Consider the following 15986-nt stretch of genomic DNA (forward strand, 5'->3'; position numbering starts at 1 on the left):
GGCAAAGGCAATAGTGTTTACCGATTCAGCTGATACACCCTGAAAACAGCAGAGGTCATATGCCAGAATGTTCATATGGTTTTCCCATATAGAGTGACACTATCACTCTAACAATTAAAGAAATAGTTTCTAATCTCTCTCTGCTGAGGAATCAGAGGTATTGCAAATGCTTTACACATTTGCTGAATCACAGAGGAAAATATCAGTCAGGAAAAAACAAATTATTTCATTGACATATATCATAGAATCACAGACTGGCTTGGGTTGGAAAGGATCTTAAATATCAACTAGTCCCACCCTCCCCACCATGGGCAGGGACACCCTCCACTAGACCAGGTTGCCCAAAACCCCATCCAACCTGGCCCTGAGCACTCACTGTTCCTTGAACACGTATTTATGAACTCATAACATGCATTTGTTTTATATGTATACATAAAAATATTTTCAATTCCAAAATGCCAGCACAGCAGGGAAATACAAGAAACAGCATTGGGAGGAGCAAAGTTATCCACAGCTTTAAATGATTGAGGTGAGCCTAATCCATTTTTGTGTTCAGTACTGTTTTCAGAAGAAATTCAGTTCAGGTTTGATTCTGGCAAAGTCTAGAAAATAGAGGCAATTTTTTACCAGGGAATATGTTTGTACTGGATGTATGCAAAAAGGATTTTTTTTTTGAATGATTTCTATAATTGCTGTGTTGAGGTTTTTAATTTGTAACTTGGACAGATGTCTAGCAGTCCCTGAAAACCAGCCACCCGCAATGTTTCAGCTTCTAAAGCTCCAACGTGCCGGCTCTGTGTTTGCACCAAAACACATCCCGCAGCCCTTGCCCAGGTCTCCCAGCCAATCTCACTCCCTGCCTGTGACAAAGCAGGGGAAATTTCAAGCCACAGCGAGGATATTTTTGAAAGTTACGACCCTGTAAAAAGAGGGTGTTTATAAATGGAAACCTTCATATAATCTTAATAATAGGTTTTGCTACCGCTGCATCTCCACCCACGTAGAAGGAACAGCTATCGCCAGCTCTGAGGCAGAGTCTATCGGCTACCTAGCAGCATGCAGCAGCGTTCCGGAGCCGGGTGGGAAGGCGAGGAGCCTGCCGCCTCCAAGGAAAAATGCAGAGCGGTCCCAGGCTCCAGAGCAGGCGCAGGGTCCGGCCGTGGTGCAGCGCGGTCGCCGCAGCTGCAGCGCCGGGCGGGCGGAGCGCTGCAGGGCAGCGTGCGGCCAGCGCCGCGACCCGACGGGCGCTTCGGCGCTCCCACACCCGCGAGGCTCTCCCCGGGGGGCACCCAAGCTGCCTCCAGTGACACACATGGTGTCTTCTGCCACTGGCCCCCTCTCCCGCACCGGGTGACTGTCAGGGAGGGCTGCGGAGGGAAAGCGAGGAGTAGCGGCTGAGAAAGGCAGGACACGAGCCTCAGGGTTCGGATGGGACTTCTCTCCCTGGGGCTCAGTGGCCCTGCACTCTACCTTTCCCCTTGCACCTCATCACCTTCTCCTCCCCAAACGGGCTTCTCCCAGTTTTTTCTCCCCTGCCCATCTACATCTGTGTTTCTTTTTGTATTTATTAACTACCTCCTGACTAAACTCGTCTCTCTGACATCAGTATTGTCAGGCCATTTTACTGCTGTAGCTCTGGTCATTGCTAATGTGCTATGATATGCCCCTACCTTCATGCTCTCTAGGCAGCAATGGTCCATGAGGCAGTGTTTGTACCATTGTTACTGCAGTAAATTCCCTTTATCTTCCTTGGCAACAGCTGTAACAAACATGATTATTAATAATAAGGTGAGGAGAGCTGATACAATGGTTCTACCTTCTAGGCAGGGGGGGATATTCTTTCATAACTATAAGATCAATTTCTATTTTACATCAGTTCTTTTACAGGCTCCTTCACCACAATATCTGAATGATTTCCAGTGGCACATTAAGTGATGGGGCCTGATATCAGTCACATGTGGTTTGTTCTTTTATCCTCTCCCCAGGGAGAGAATTATGTATGCAACATTCTGGTTATGTTGCTAGGGTTTTGTTTGGGTTTTTTTTAACACGTGCACTGCTGCACGCTTGTGTTGGAGAAGACCACATCAAAGCAGGCGCATTGCTTTTGGACAAGAAGGTGGTCCTTTGTTCCCAGGATCTCTGCTATTGTCCCAGGTTCACCCCTGCAGACCCCATCTGCTGCCCCTCTGAGCTTTACCTTGTAGTGAAAAGTTCCTCTGTCCTGAAGGAGAGCTGTGGACTACTTGGTCTTCCAATAACCCACCTGAGCCAAAAAGATATTGCCACTGGCACAGCATCCCCTGCCACTGTGCAGGGTGAGAGCTGCTAGAGCAACACCTTCTCGAGCCCCACAGTGACTGTCCCTCGTGTCACAGTGGCTTGGGTTTGCTGTATAACCTTACACCCTGTAACACAGGCCTTTAAATGCATTGTGAGGCATGTGAAAAGGTGGCCTAATTTTTGTAAGGTGCTATCCATGGAGAGATTCCCTGGGAGGGATAATGAGGGTGTTTGAAAAACCAGCCGTTCTTCTGGCACATCAGCACAGGGGGGGCAAAAGCAGATGCCCCTGAGCGCTGCCTGTGCTCCCTGTCACTGCATGCTTCAGCTCCAAATCCACCAATATGATGACTGTTTTCAAGTGCTTCATTCTTGGAAGGGTGGAGAGCTATCAAAATGCCTTGGAAGGGCTTTTCCTGTGCTTCCCTTAGAGCTTCATGAAATCTCACTCCTTTCTCTTGAAGTCATGTCAGGTTGGGCATTAACAACTCAGTGTCACTAGTGTCATTTTTTGACAGGGACGGCAGACCTACTCTCCTGAGCTGGAAGCTCTTTGCCAATACATTTGCCACATAGCTGTGGAATTTGTCTTCCCAGCCCAGTGGCTGGATGTGAGCCCCACTTTATCACCTGGTACCAAACAGACTGCTCAGAAACAGGATCCTGAAGCAGAAAGAAAAGTGTTTGTGTCTGACTTCCCACCCTTCATGAAACACTTCTTGCATTTCTGTCATGGGTAGAAGGCAAATATTAGTTTAATCCACAATGAAGATTACCTCCAAGGCAGGAATCACCAGTCTGAATATGGGAGAGCTTTCACGTGTGCGGAATCTTCACGTTTATCTGGGAGATGGTCACGGTCCAGTGTCTGATCACTTTCATATTTTTAATATAAATATCCTTAGGCCACTTCCTGAAGGCGGGGAAATACCGCTACTCCCACTGTGAGTGAAAGAAGAGGAGGGTTAAGTGGCTTGCCTAAAATGATACAGGGAGCGTGTGGTAGAATGAGGTACTGACTCCTCAGCCAACACCAAACCATCTTTACAAGCTTTTAGAGACAACAGCTATATCCAGCCCCCTTTATTTATTTCTCTAGAAGCCATCAAGCCAAAACCTCTGCTAAATTAGAGAGTGAGACTGAAGGAAAGCTTTCAGTGGATTGCTTTTTTCCATAAATGGAAATACCACAAATCATTCTGGGAAAACAGGTCTTTCTGTTCTCATTCCTCTTTGTCTGCATCTCTCCTTTTGGACGTCTTTTCCTCTGCCTCTGGCTCCCAGTTTTCAGATGTACAGTCCTGACCATTTAAAAGTGTTCCTACCCTGCAGGAAGGGAGTAGCTTTTCATTCTCTGGAACTTAACTATTTTGCAATGGATTGCACTCTGCAGGCAGGCGAGACTTCTGAAAGAGACAGGGCTGCACAAAGCGGCACAAAAATAAACCGTATCACCGACAATACCCAGCCAGGTTCGCATCGGGGGTAACTTGGTCTGACTCTTGCTGCAGCAGACCTGATGGCTGCCAGCTGTCCTGGATAGACAGCATGTACCAAAACAATGACCTGGCCGCATTGGAGGAGGTCTCTGAGCAGTCAATGTTGATTTTCATGCATTGTAGACATTTGGTCCCCCTTGGCTGTATGGCAGGTTATCTCTGCTCTTAATGCCCCAGCAGGGCCGTGTCTGTCCAGGTCCGGGTACGGGGAGCGGGGTAGGAGTCGTAACAGCCCTAGCTCCTCCAGACTGCATTTTCCAAAGCAGGTGACAAGCAAAGGGTGGGGATCTCATCTAAGGGCTCCCAGTAATGCCCAGGGGACTTGGAGGCTGCTCTGTGATTTTCCATGGACCTGGGAAACCCCAGCCCTTCTGTTGAGAGACAAATCTGAGCTCCTTCCCGCCTCCTTTGCAGCCTGCACATCCCGAAGCAGGCTGCTCAAAGGATGCCCACACCAGGGAGAGGGAGGTGGCTGCGATGAATGAGAGAGAGACTGAGAAACAGGAGGAAGATCTGGTGGGTGAGCATGAAAAAAGAGGACGAGGGGAGAGCCCGGACTGTGCTAGGAGAGCTGCAGGGAAGAGGTGGAAGCGCACAGCTTAAGTTTCTCAGCGAGGCATGCAGGAGAAGCCAGAAAGCTCAACACCTGCCTGTTTCAAGGTTCACAGCATGAAATAGCTCAAATCAGGAAGAATGGGAAGGGCAAAGGGACACAACTACAGAGGAGACTTTGCTCTTACTGCTTTAAGGGGCTCTCAGACCCCTGCACACCCTCCCAAAGAATGATTTGCTCTTGCTCAGGCATTCGGGAGTATTAACTACAGGGTGGCTCATGGCTCTTCCCTCCCTGGCTCCACAAACCACACGTGCAGCACAGGAAAAGGTTGTTGTGTCAGACCTCGGCAGCGCCGCTGAGCTGCTCCATCCCCCTCCCCGCGTGTGGCCGCGGCACTTCCACCAGTGCAGGTGCCAGGGAAGCTGCTGCACCATCTCAGCAGGCCACAGATGTCTGTCAGAGAATTGCCGAGTGACCTTGGCGCAAGAAGTGACACCGAGGCCTTCCCCTCAAGGAGCAGGTTTCCGAACCGCCACCACCCGTCGCTCACCTGCGCCGAGCACTCGCACAGCCGCTGGCACCAGCGCACCCACACCGTGCCCTCTTTAACACGTCTCTGTGCAGCACGAGGCAGAGGAGTGCTGTCACCCCCATTTTACAGGGTGGGACTCTAAGGCAGAGAGAAGAAGTGGTTTTTAACAGCATGCCTGTGGCAGAGCAAAAGCTGAATCTTGTTCTTTTATATTCCCAGTTAGAGTATTAATGACCTAAATTCTGCATCCTTTCCCCATCCATTGCCCAGAGGAGCTAGGAGGTGTTGGAGGAGAGGGTGTGGCAACATGGGCAAACAGTCAGCATCCAGAGTCACGGCGTTTCATGCTGAGCACAGACAAAGAAGGGGCTAAAGTGGGACCAACGCTGCCCACCCTGCCCTCATGAACCCCAGCAGGGATGAGCCAGGGAGGGGGATCAGCCTGGAGCGGTGTATCAGATTGTGGTGATGGGCAGCTCCTCAATCCCACAACATTTTAAGCAAGCCAAGGCTGGACACCCCAACAGCCAAGCACCCTGCTCAGCCAGATCAGCAAGGTGGTTTTGGACACTCAGCAGCAGGAGCAGGCTTTCAAAGAGCCTGCGTGTCCCCTCACCCTGGCTAAGCAGCTGAACCTCTAACTAGTTACCTGATATGAGTCTTTATAAAAGACTCTGCACAAGATGCAGCATCTTTCCCAAGCAGCTTGATTCTGCACATTGGAATTAATCAGGCTCAAATACAGCAAGAAATGGAGCGGGGGAGAGGGAGGAGAGAGGAAGCAGGAAAAGGATGGCACAGAGTGAAGGGTTTTCTGAGACGCAGAGCAGCTTCCCTCCCTGTCTGATTCCAAATGCAGGGCTCTGGCTGCGCACTGGGAGCCTCGCCAGGGAGGTGCACGCAGGCTCTGCCTGCTCCCTCAGTGTGCACGGGCAGGAGACACTCAGCATTCAGGATGTGCTGGGCAAGGAGCTGAAATCTGAGGCTGCAGACTTCCCTGGTGCCTCGGAGAGTGGCAGTGTTCACGTGTGCTGTACAGCAGTGACAACAGCCAAAGAACCAGGGTACTGGGCTGCTCATCTGCCACGAGCAGAGGGACCCAGTGAGTCAGGGCAAGCAAGGGAAAGAACCCCCTTCATGCTATATCTGCCTTCCTCACAGGTATTTTAGTGGGCAAGTAGCAGGGTAGGAGGGAGTGTGGCGAGGGAGTGTGGCAAGGCAGTTTGCTTGATGCTTTCCATCCAGAAGAGGCACGGCTGAAAAGCAGGCACTTCTTGAATAAGGTAACTGGATTGGGAATGGGTGATTAACAAGCCCCTTTCATAATCCACAGTTTCAATGTAGGAATAACACTTCAGAGGTACAAGGAGAGGCTTTGTTCCTACTTTCTTCTCCTATTACTTACCTCTTACATGCACACACGCTCCTCTCTAGCCTCTTCATGGAAGCTCTTTGAACTAGTACTTAAAGGCAATAGGTATCTCAGAAGCATCAAACACAAGCCGACTGGATGCAGAAGGAGCCACGCTTAGGGGCTGACCTAGAAGAACCTACCTACTTGCATACTACAGCTTTTTGCTCAGTACTGCTTCCCAAAGCATTCCAAACCTTGCTCCAGCAATGCCTGGCCTTCAGATGAAACTCAGAGGGAAACATCTGAGCTTGGTCACGCTTCCAGCTGTTCCTAAATACCTGAAAGATCACTGGACAGGGTCCCTGCAGGTCTCAGCCTGGGTAGGGTTGGCCTGGAAGAGTTCTGGGTTCCTCACAAGCAACCCCTCCCAGAGGTAACAACCACAAGTCTGGTGGCTTCAGTGTCCCCTCACCCTGCACACCCAGCTGGTCTAGCAGCTGGGTTCAGGACCAGGGTGGCAGGTGGCTTTCCCAGGTTGCCACAGCATTTGTGACTTCCCAGACTTCAGCTCCAAACTCTTCTGTTGAGGAATCAGTCAGCCTGAGCCACTTTGGTGGCTGACCTCTGGTGAGGGGGCCCATGGGATCACTGTGCCTATCCATGCACCTCATGTGGACACTGCATTCCTCCCTTCGGGATAGTCCCTCCATTCTGTGTTATTTGCCTTCCTGTGCAAGAGTCCAGAGGGAAATATAAGGCAAGACAAGACAAAAAGTCTGGGGGAACCCCAGGAGGTATAATGACATTGTCTTCCACGCGGCCACCCTTTAACAAGCATGAACTACCTGATCCTTTGAGACACTAGTCAACCAGTGGTCACGATGACATGGCTTGAGGATTACATCTCTGGAGTGGTATTCCTGATTTCAAGAGGCAAGAGACATGAATGATGAAAATAAGAGCCTGATAGACATCCCAGATGACAAAAACCTGGGAAGATAACACTGGCCTCCTGCTGGGAAGCTGGTCATGGAGCATGTGAAAAAGGGTACCCTGTAACTAAAGTGAGCAGAAGGCCCTGTATGTAAACCAACCTGACGAAACTGAGGGTGACCAGCCCAGCTTCTCTCACTTATGGCAGAAGATTTGGATGCCCCGGTGCAAAGGGTGTTTTGCTGCTGAGCTGCATACAGACACTTGCACCAAGCTTCCTGTAGCATTAGTCTGCGAGAGGACACATGAGGAGGCCTGATACAGGTATGCAAAAGCAAGCAGTCATACAGAGAAAGTAGATTAGGAGGTTTTGTTCTTTTCATACCACACCGTAACAACGGGGCATATCCTGCCCATGAAATGAATAGGCAGCAAATTCAGAGCTGAGAGAAACAGATGCTTTTCCACCCAAACCTGATCACCCTACTGTATACAGCGCTGCTGAGATCCACTGAGGCCGTGGCTGGAGAAAGACAAACACCCACAGTTACACTGGTCCATGCTGATGGAAGGGCCCCTGACCCTCACACTTCACAGCATCACGCAGACTTTGGCTCCTCTTTCCATCCCACCCTCAGAGGCTGGCAGTGCTCTCCTGTCTGTCTGCAGCAGGAGTCATTCATGCCAGCCAAAGCATGGCTGTGGCTCAAACTCAACTCCACCATTGAGTGAGGGGCACTGGGCTAGGCGGGCATCAGGCTGGATCCAGGAGGCAAATAATCCCACGGTCCTGTGCAAATAAGAGGGAGATATGCGTGCAAGAGGGAGATACATGTGTGAGTGTGTGAGGAGAGTCCATGGGCGCTTAATGGGCATCCATACAAGAGCGGGCATGCTGCCTGGAAGGCAGGGCGGGCACAAAGGGCAACACAGAGGGCAGCTGTTCCTGCGAGGCAGGTTTTGGTGTTCTCATTTGTTCTTTTTTTTTCTCTTGTTCCCTAGGGAATTTTAAAGGTCTGTGTAAGCAAATCGATCACTTCCCTGAGGATGCAGATTATGAAGCCGATACAGCAGAATATTTCCTCCGTAAGTCCGCAGGCTCTTCTCCTTGCAATGGCTTGTAGGTGCTAGCATTGGGTGCCTTTTGCTTTCTGAAGGTAGGGTGGTGGAGAGGCTGGGACATATGAGGCTCAGCGGGACAGAGGAGGCGACCCCAGAATGTCGCCATCCCCCAAAACCCACTCTCACCTTCCTGGGGCCCTGCCCACGAGACAGTATGAGTTTCGAACTCATAGTAACAGCCAGTGGCATTTTTCATTAAGGGCAATTAATTACAATACGAATACAGAGTGTTAATTCAAATCCACTGTCAGCAGCTGAGTGGGCATAAGGTCAGGACTGGGCTAGCTGGGGCAGCATGAATGTGTTGCGTGCGTGCGTGTGTGTGTCCTCCTAAAGCAGAGGAAGTTTATATTTCCTTACCTGTAATGCCAGTTGTATCATACTTAAGAAATTACCTGGACTATGTCTGCGGAGCACCTATGTATGTCTTCACCCTTCCCAAAACACCACTTGTCTACAGAGGCTGCAGATCTGATCTTTGCTGGGTTTAGCGATTTTAGTGATGGGAACAGGAAGCAGGAAAAAAGGACAGTCAGAGCCCCTTGAAGAAAAGACCTGGTGCTCACTGAGAGCCTGTTGGAGGGAAGCTGTACCCTTCCTGCTCTGTAAAGAAACCTAAACTGGGCTCTGAGTCCAGCCTGGAACACGCGGGTGAAGCTCCCACTGCTTTGTGCATGGGGACAAGGAAGGCAGCCTGGGCAACAAGCAGATCCACATCATGTCTTACCCTCCCTGATCACAAGTCAGCACTTTCACCTATCCCAGAAGCAGGAGCTTGCTCTTTCCTTAGCACATCTGAACAGGGATCACTCCTCTTAGGTCCCCACCTTGCTATCCTGCCCTCCCTCCACAAGCCCAATGCCTTTTGACATCAAGAGAAGACATCTACTCCCTTCAGAAATCTGAGATAAGAGCTTTTGACCTCCCAAGGTTAAGCATCACAGGTCTCTAAAGGCTGGGAGTCTTTCAGAGTAGCTCCTTGTTATCCTGGCGTGCTCCAAGCCAGATGTGGAGACCCAGCCCTGCGGCAGGGATGAGAGAGATAATTTAGGCTCTGCGAGGCTCATTTGTATGTGAAAAGAGGCAGATCTTATGCTGCTTCCTCTTGGTTTCTCAAACAGTTCTTCATCCACTGTAAACTGTAAATAACCCAGGGAAATTGCTTCTTTCAGTTGCCTTTCTGCAGCGTCAGGCTCTGAATCGCTGCGTGGCCCCTGAACGGCAGAGCTGAATACTGGGGTTTGATCTGGTGTTGCACAGTGACTGTGCAGGCCGTCTCTGAGGGCAAACCAGCTCTCACAGAGTTGTTTGGGAGCGAGGAGGCTGCTGGCAACATCAACTGTGCTTCAGAAAGAAGACTTGGGGCAAAGGGGCGAACATCTTGGGTCTGTTCCCTCAGAGGGAACAAGATCTTAAGACAAAAACTGGCCCAGCATCAGGGCCTGACAGTGTTCCCAGGGTAGGGCCCTTTTCAAGAAAGAACCAGGTTCAAAGAGGGATTTGGCAAATCAATAAAGGACTACACAGGTCACTCCTGAGGGAAGTGGGATTTCTGCTGGCTTAGACCTGACTGGAGAGGGACCCCACTGAACAGCTTCTTCCCAGGAATTCTGCCAAACCAGAGTGCCGGAGTGCTTTGCATGGCAATGCCTGGAGGTGCTGGCAAGAACAGCTAGGAAGAAGTTGTTTATTAGTACCAGTACTAGGTGATTCCCTCATTCAGGGGATCTGAGGATTGTGGGGAAGTGTTGGTGGTCTTGCTAGAAGGGTTTGGACTTTATTTCTGTCAGCTGTTCACGTAAGGTGTCATAGGCTTTTTGAAACAAAATGCCTGTTGTCAGAGAGGAAGCAGAAACACCCCCACGTTTCTTTGCTAGAAGACACTCAAGTTGGAGGGTAGACAGATGAAACAAGGGAGCATCTAAACACCATCATGAGTCCCCTTCTCTTTAGTCTCTTGACCCAGGAAAAATGGATGAGATTCTGCCCCTCTTTTGCTGGCGTGGTCCTCCTGAGGAGCAAAAGCAGGGGCTGAGCTGGCTGCTGTCCTCCTCATCACATAATGCTCACAGCTCTTGGGTCAGCCAGCAGCTTTGTGTTCTCCCAACATATGTGAATTTCAGAATTAAGACCCAGATAAAACTGATGTGGTCAGGGCCAGGCTGTGGGACTGACCAAGCATCTCTCTGGAAACCCTCTTAACAGCGGGTGTCTGCTTGATGTTTGCTTACTGCCATTTAAGCTTCACATTGTCAAATCCTGCCTTGCTTTCCAGAAGCTATTAAGATGGTTATTATCACTATCCTGTTCCCTGAAACACGGCCAGGCAGAACTGGAAAGCAAGCAAGAGAGGTTCCTCTATGCCTTTTGCATTCTTCATGCAGAGGCAGTGGTCTAGGGCTCCCCTCAAAGAGCTGGCTGCTTATGCGGGGTAGGATCCTGATACCAGCAGGGTCTTTGAAGCATGGTCCCTGCCCACTTCAGAAAAAGACCCCAGCTTGTTTTAGTTGGGTTCATTCTTGCAGGCAAGGAAGGATTATATTTCAGCCCCCTTCCAGGTCTTTGCTCCACAAGCAGAATTGCACCAGCCTATTTGATACTTGTCTTTATCAAGCAAGGCTTCATTTCACACTTTAACAACTTATTTTCTCTTGGGAAGGAAGGAGGGAAGGCTGTCCTGGTTAAAAAATATATGGATACTGGCAAGAGAAAACTCAGGCTGACCACTGGTACCCACTGAACAGCCCACAAGCAGTGTGTGTGTGTGCATGTGTGCACGGGTGTGCGCATACACAGCCCTGGCCTCTCACTGCACAAATACCAGAAAGTCACCCCCAGAAGCTCTGGGGTACGTTTTGCATGCGTGTATGAGCACACATGTGCGTCTGTGCCATTGCCCTCTGCTGGCTGAGCTCTTCCGTATCGACTGATGGAGAGCGTGCGTGTGTGGGAGCTGGCACATCCAAATCCCTCTCTGTCCTCTGAAAGGAGCCCAGATGTTTAATCACTAGGATGAGCCTTCCGTTTTGACACACAGGGCTGGGACTTTCACTTCTCGGTGCCCACTGCAGCCACAGGGCTCTGCGCAGCACCGGGAGCTCCTTAGCTCTTCCCCAGCTCTGAAAGAAAAATAAATCTCTCCTTGAGATGCTTGTGCCCTTTTGGGAGGACTCGAGAAGGAGCAGCTCTGCAGGGAGCATTTGGGTTGCTGCTCTTTGAAGAGCAGGCTTGAGCAGCAGCACCCTGCAGAAGCTGGATAGATCTGGGGCTCCCCCTCCAGCCCGCAGTCCCCCCAAAACCAGAGGAAAAGACAGCGGAGCAGGGACAGGCAGCATAGGCAGGTTCCCAGCTCGGACACCAGCCCTGCAGCCCCGTCCACCTCCCTGCACCAGGCCACTGGCTTTATGGCCGCATTAGCGGCCAGGGCACAAGACAGATACTTTGGACCACTCTTCTTCTGACACACTTTGTTTCTCTCTCCCTCTCTCTGTCCCCCAACACCTTTATCCTTCCCTGAATTACTCCCTGCCTGCACGCTGCCCTCTGTGTGTCTCTCTCTCCTCTTTGTCCCCACCCACAAAATGTGTCCGCGTGTCCCCGTTGCCCCGTTGCTGCTTCCGTGCCCCCTTTTCCTCTCTCTCACACCGGCACTGTTCTTTCTGCCTCCCCTCCCTCTCTCCTCCACAGGGGCTGTTAGAGCCTCTAGTATTTTCCCGATCCTGAGTGTGATTCTGCTTTTCATGGGTGGACTCTGCATTGCAGCCAGCGAGTTCTACAAAACCCGACACAACATCATCCTTAGTGCCGGCATCTTCTTCGTGTCTGCAGGTAAAGGGACATGCAGGGCCTGACGCCCTGAAGATGGGCTTGGGACTGCAGGGGTGGGGGGTGTGTCTGCCCAGCTGGAGCACCCTGCAGAGACACGGTTGCCTAGGCAGGAGAGTGTGTGCTTCCCAACCCCGATGAGCCTTATTCGGGATGAAACCAGCCTCCCAAGGATGCCTCTTCACCCTGCCTGCTCACCTGCCAGAGGCAGGCAGCAGCACCCAGCAGACAGGGGCTTTCCCACTGTGAGGGGGCTGCTGGAGGCAGGGGTTTTCCCTACATCCAGTGTCTCTCAGGGACCAGCTAGGAGTGCAGTCCAGGGATGCAAGCAGGCATGCAGGGTCTTGCACAGGTTTCCCAGGGAAAGCTGCCCAGGGAATGAATGGGTGGTTGGGTGTCCTCCTCTTTCTCCTCCTGGGGGCAGGGACTCAACTCCACAGTCCCCACCACTGCCATGTGCGACTGTCCTGACATCTCCCTCTCTCTTCCCCGCTGGCTGACTGGCAGGTCTGAGTAATATAATTGGCATCATCGTATACATATCAGCCAACGCTGGAGACCCCTCCAAGAGTGACTCCAAGAAGAACAGCTACTCCTACGGCTGGTCCTTCTACTTCGGGGCCCTGTCCTTCATTATAGCCGAGATGGTGGGAGTGCTGGCTGTCCACATGTTCATAGACCGGCACAAACAGCTGCGCGCCAACGCTCGTGCCACGGACTACCTCCAGTCCTCCGCCATCACCCGTATCCCCAGCTACCGGTACCGCTATCAGAGACGCAGCCGCTCCAGCTCCCGCTCCACTGAGCCTTCACACTCCAGGGATGCCTCTCCTGTCGGGATCAAAGGGTTCAACACCCTCCCATCAACAGAGATCTCGATGTACACCCTGACCAGGGACCCGCTGAAGGCAACCACCACCCCCACCGCCACCTACAACTCCGACAGGGATAACAGTTTCCTCCAGGTTCACAACTGTATCCAGAAAGAGAACAAGGACTCTATCCACACCAACACAGCCAACCGCCGGACCACCCCGGTATGAAGCCGTTGCCAGGAGCTGAAAATGGGGCAGGAGCGGGCAGGAGGAGATGGGGTGGGCTGCGGGGTGGGGAGGGTGGAAGGGGGCAGGGGGCAGCGGTGGGAGGGGGAAGGAGGAGGTGGAAGCGCCCCTTGGGGGGAGTGGGGACCTTCCCAACGCAAAAAAAAAAAAAAATCCACAAAAAACTACAAAAACGAACAAAAAAAAAACCAACAAAAAACCAAGGAACAAGCAGATAAGCAGACAAACAAGCGAGAGAACAAACAAACAAACGAAAAGGAAACGTGAGGAAAGAGACAACAGTGAAAAAATTCTTTAAAAAAAAAGAAAAAGAAAAAAGAAAAAAAAGAAAAACTTTAAAACTGAGAGAGATTTAAAAAATAGAAATAAATTTAAAAGAAAATGCATGATTTCCCATGTACCATTATTTTAACATTTAATAAAAACAGACTTAAAAAAATAATAAAAGGGAACCAAGAAATAACAAATGACAATAAATCAAGTGGGAGGAGGAGGAGGCAGCTCTTTGGATTTTGGGGGGGGGGGTTATTCTTTAATTTTGTGCTTTGTTTCTCACTACCTTTAACCCAGCAGAGGCTCCTCGGGGAACAGGGGATGGGGGGTTTGGCCAGCAGCAACTTTGGTGTCCTTGGGCTGGTTATGGAGGATCCTGGGGTGCCGGGATCAACTGCGACCTGCTCCATTCCCCTGGGATCCATGGAGACCCCTTCGTCCCCCATGGGTTCACAGGGGTTACGAGTGACTCCTGTCCCTTGGGAGTGCAGGAGCCGATACAGTCACCCCTCTGCAGTGTCCCCAGGGTGAGGGGGGTTGTTCCTGCTTCCCCAGCCCTGGGGACCCTGGGGTTAACGGTGACAGTGCAAAAAGCAAACAGACACAGTAAATAAAGACACACACACACACAGACAAAGAAGCAAACAAAAAAAAAACAAAAAAAAGAGGACAAAAAAAGGTTTCTTAAAAAAAAGTGGCAATTTTTTAATAAAACAACAGATATAAATAAATGTAAATATTAATAAGTGGATTTACTTGCAAGAAAAACAGATAGTATTTTTTTTCTTTTCATTTTTGTTTTCTCCAGCTTTAAACTGTGAAAAAAAAAAGGGAAAGACAGCAGGGTGCGGGGTGGGAGGCGCAGGCAGAGGGCGGGGGGGCTGATGGAGGGATCCGGGGCTCCCATCCCTTCATGTGTGGAGGGGGAATGGGAGGGCAAAGCCGAAGGCAGCACGCTGATATGGGGGCAGGGCAGCACTCGTGCACACGTGTGCCTGTGCTTGCACGTGTGTGCCCAGCCATGTGCACACTCTCCTGTGAATGCTCCAGAGGCTCCCTGGGGCAGCTGTGAGCCCCCAAATCTGCCCAGATGCCCACTTAGGTCGCACCAGTGGGTCTGTAGCCATGTGGGGGCATGGCAAGGCCCACCTAGCCACTCTCTGAAATTGCTCCTATCCCCATCTGCTTGGTCTTGACACATGTATCCCCCCAGCCCCCAACTCAGGCAGCCCCCCCGCTCCAGATCTGAGGCCCCTGAGGCCCGGTAGCCATGCCAGGGAGAGGTGCAAAGCCACTGGGTGTCACCACACCTGCTGCGTTTTGTTCTCCTACCCCTGTCTCTGAGGGGTCCCCAGACTGCTGTGGTCTCAACCACAACAGTGAGGAGAGCTGGGCCCCCACCATCCCTCCCCGGGACCTCTGGCCTGGCTGGTGCCCCCTCCTTCCCTGCCATGTCAGGGGAACAGGGCAAGGAACCACTTTTAATCCAGCTCCTGCCATGATGGCTGCCACCAGGCAGGAGGGGAGGTGGCAACAGGGGAACCATGGGGGGTAGTACCTCTGTGACACCCCATGAGCCGCTGGCCAGCTTGGGGCAAGGACGGGGCCCCTTTGGGGGCTGCTCCCTAGAAGTGGCAGTGCTCTAGGTCGACGGTTGTCTGGATGGGGCTGCTGAGCCCTTCGGCAGCTCAGACCCACTTTTTGACTTTTTTTCTGTCCCCGTTCCTGCTGCTCCAGTTTTAGGAGCCGTGCAGTCTCCTGCTTCGGGTCCCAGCAGGGTTTCTGCTCAAAAGCAGTCTGATCCTCCCTGCACCACCACCCCCCTCCAGCTGCTTTAACCAACCCCCTCCCTGCTCTAGGGCAGGATGGGGGACTGCAGTGAGAGGGGACCACCCCCAAAACCGGCATCACAGGGCAAAAACATGTAAGCAGCTCAACTGGGTGTCCAGACCCCCCCACCTCCCCCACCCCTACCCCCCCCCCACCCCCGCTGAAATCTCCTCCCATGACCCCCTCAACCCTTTAAAAATTATTCACAGGGAACGCTCCCACCCCCATGCCCTTGCCCCCCAAGGAGTAAGTCAAAGCCTGTTTCCTGGACCACAGCATAAAGGGAGGGCGGTGTTGGGGTCTCCATCCCCAGCCACTCAATGCGGCGCAGAGCTGGGGAGCATTCACAGGGCCGAGCACGCCCCCAGGGCCAGGTGGGAAGGGGAGAGTGGGAGCAAGAGCTGGCCAGGAAGCTTTTTTCTGAGGGTGTTGCTCATGTCCAGCTCAAACCAGTACAAGAAACAAACCTCCATTTTCTTTATTTTGTGGTTTTTTTCAGACTGTTAAAAAGAAAAAAATTTTAAAAAGAGAAAATGACAAAAAAAAAAATCCTGGTACATGAAATAAAGATTTTTTTTTTTATAACTTGGTCCTCGTTTATGTGGATTTACTGGGAAGGGGTTTTATTGTCCTGCTGTGCTGGAGGAGTACCTGGAAAGCCAGCAAGATAATCAACTTTGGCGGACAGTTTTGTCCTCTAGCGATACAGCGGACAGTC

At 51.4% G+C, this 15986-nt stretch overlaps 1 protein-coding gene across 1 annotated transcript in view; it reads left to right on the plus strand.

Moving 5' to 3' along the window:
• CACNG2 (calcium voltage-gated channel auxiliary subunit gamma 2) overlaps positions 1-13147 on the plus strand; it is a gene marked incomplete at both ends in the record, with an annotated part of 51227 nt that extends 38080 nt beyond the window's left edge. Inside the window, 3 exons of the mRNA XM_084269789.1 lie at positions 8160-8243; positions 11967-12107; positions 12612-13147. Of these exons, the coding sequence (XP_084125915.1) occupies positions 8160-8243; positions 11967-12107; positions 12612-13147 (761 nt within the window). The remainder of the gene's footprint in view (positions 1-8159; positions 8244-11966; positions 12108-12611) is intronic.
• Between the last annotated feature and the right edge of the window lie 2839 nt (positions 13148-15986).

This window comes from Gallinula chloropus (genome assembly GCF_964237585.1).
Source record: "Gallinula chloropus genome assembly, chromosome: 1".
In the NCBI taxonomy this organism is placed as follows: domain Eukaryota; kingdom Metazoa; phylum Chordata; class Aves; order Gruiformes; family Rallidae; genus Gallinula; species Gallinula chloropus.